This window comes from Echinops telfairi, unplaced genomic scaffold (assembly GCF_000313985.2).
Source record: "Echinops telfairi isolate 266 unplaced genomic scaffold, ASM31398v2 ScPeMD7_18;HRSCAF=68, whole genome shotgun sequence".
NCBI classification, from domain to species: Eukaryota; Metazoa; Chordata; class Mammalia; order Afrosoricida; family Tenrecidae; genus Echinops; species Echinops telfairi.
The window spans coordinates 41349835-41352070 of record NW_022103915.1 but is presented as its reverse complement, the minus strand read 5'-3'; the positions used below and the strand labels follow the sequence as shown (position 1 = coordinate 41352070).

The window sequence follows — 2236 nt, the reverse complement described above, 5'->3', positions numbered from 1 at the left end:
TTTTTTTTTTTTTAATGTGGCCCTGGTTCTCAACCCTGGCTATCCAAAGAATTACAAAACCAACCAGTGCCTGACCTCCCGCTTTACCAGCCCTGTAGAATAAAAGTTGGGCCGGGACTAGGCCTGGTTGTTGTTATGCAGTACTCCAGGTGACTCATGTACAGCCAAGGTGGAGAACCACTCAACCTTAGAGGATGAAATGGATTAAAATTTCCCCAGAGGAATAGCCACTTTCCCAGGACCAGTTACTGAGCAGTCCGTCTTGTTGCTACTAACTTACTGCTTCTAAGACTTGTAAAGCACTGTTACTGAATTATATTGCCTCATAATTTAAAGCTTTTAAGTGCATGTGAGAATGATTTTTAGTATATTTGCAGAGTTGTGCAATCACCGCAATATTATTATTTTTTAAAATCATTTTATTGGGGCCTCTTACAGCTCTTAGAACATTCCATACATGAATTGTATCAAGCATATTTATACATATGTTGCTATCCTCACTTCCAAAACATTTTCTACTTGAGCCCTTGGTATAAGCTCTTCTTTTTCCCCCCTCCCTTCCCCACCCTCGCACCCTGGTGAATCCTAGATCACACAATATTCTTTTAAAATATGTTCATCACCCTCAAGAAGAAACCCTAAGGCCCTTAGCAATCCCGTTCCCACTGCCCATTCCCATCTCCCACCAGCCTAGATCACCACTACTATCGAACGTTCCGACTGTTTGCCTGTCCGGCCATTCCACATAAATACGTGACTATGTTGGGTGATCCTTTGTGATTGGCTTTTCTTGCTTAACATAATGTTAAGATTTATTCATGTTGGGCGACGCGGTGCTGCAGGATCGCTTCGAGATGGCAGAGGTGGAAGACACCCTGAAGCGACTGCAGCGTCAGAAGGGTATGCAGGGGATCATCGTGGTGAACCCGGAAGGCATTCCCATCAAAAGCACCATGGACAACCCCACCACCACACAGTACGCCAACCTCATGCACAACTTCATCTTGAAGGCAAGGAGCGCTGTGCCAGAAATCGACCCCCAGAATGACCTCACCTTCCTTCAAATTCGTTCCAAGAAAAATGAAATTATGGTTGCACCAGATAAAGACTATTTCCTGATTGTGATTCAGAATCCAACTGAATAAGCTACTCGGCTCCTTATGTTAGTCCTTAACTTAATCCCCTGCCCCCAAGTGTTAATCATGCCAATCCACTACAAATGGAACCATACACTCGAACCAATCCAATGACCAAGGGAGAGCTGCTGCCTCACCCACCCCACCTGTGGAAGGAACCCTCTGCGGCACCTGTGAGGAGGTCCCCCTGCTGGGCCTTCTCCTTCCAGAGACCCCTCCCATGGCACCTGGGGGTCGGAGCAAGAGCTGTGAGGAGCCCCCACCCTGCTTCCTCCTGACCTTTAGTTCACCTGTCTCCCCTGGAAAAGTTTGTTTTTCTTTACCTAAAAATAACCTAAATGCTTGCTTTAAAAAAAAAAATTCATGTTGGTCGCATGTCTCATTATTTCATTCAGTTTTATTGCCAACATAATACTAAAATAATAAGCTGTTGTACAGATAGATCATATTTTGTTTATCCATTCCTCAGTTGATGGGCATTTGGATTCTTTCCCCTTTTTTTGTTATTATGAGTAATGTTATGAATATTTGGGTCCAAGTTTTTTGTAGATATGTTTTCAGTTCTTTGGGGTGCATATATAGGTGTAGAATTACCAAGAATGTAACTTGGTATGTAACCAAGGAGCCCTGGTGGCACTGTGAGGTAGGCACAGGGCTGCTAACCACAAAGTCAGTGGTTCAAACCCACAAGCTACTCCATCGGAAAAGAGGAGGCTGTCTGCTCCTGAGAAGATTTACCATCTGGCAATCTCACGATAAGCCAGAGTCACTTGATGGCGTGGGTTTGGTTCTGACCTAGCAGGTCTGAGGAATCTTGGTGGCATACTGAGTCAAGCATTGGGCTTCTAACTACAAGATTGATAACTCAACACCACCAGCCATTCTTAGAAAGATGAGGCTTTTTGCTCCCATCAAAATGTGTAGCTTTAAAACAACAACAAACCTTGTAGCTCTGGAAACCCTGTGGGGGACAGTTCTACCTTGACCTATAGCAGTGGTTCTCAACCGGTGGGTCTCGACCCCTTTGGGGGCCGAAGGACCCTTTCACAGGGGTCACCCGATTCATAACAGTAGCAAAATGACAGTGATGAAGTAGCAAC

General features: G+C 44.8%; 1 protein-coding gene across 2 annotated transcripts in view; it reads left to right on the top strand.

Annotated features, from left to right (window-relative positions):
• Positions 1-1449, top strand: part of LOC101645692 (dynein light chain roadblock-type 1-like) — a 14823-nt gene extending 13374 nt beyond the window's left edge. For both annotated transcript variants that reach the window (XM_045288196.1, XM_045288195.1), the window contains exon 2: positions 843-1449. In XM_045288196.1, coding sequence (XP_045144131.1) covers positions 855-1145 — 291 coding nt within the window. In that variant the 5' untranslated portion in view covers positions 843-854 and the 3' untranslated portion in view covers positions 1146-1449. The remainder of the gene's footprint in view (positions 1-842) is intronic.
• Positions 1450-2236: the final 787 nt, after the last annotated feature.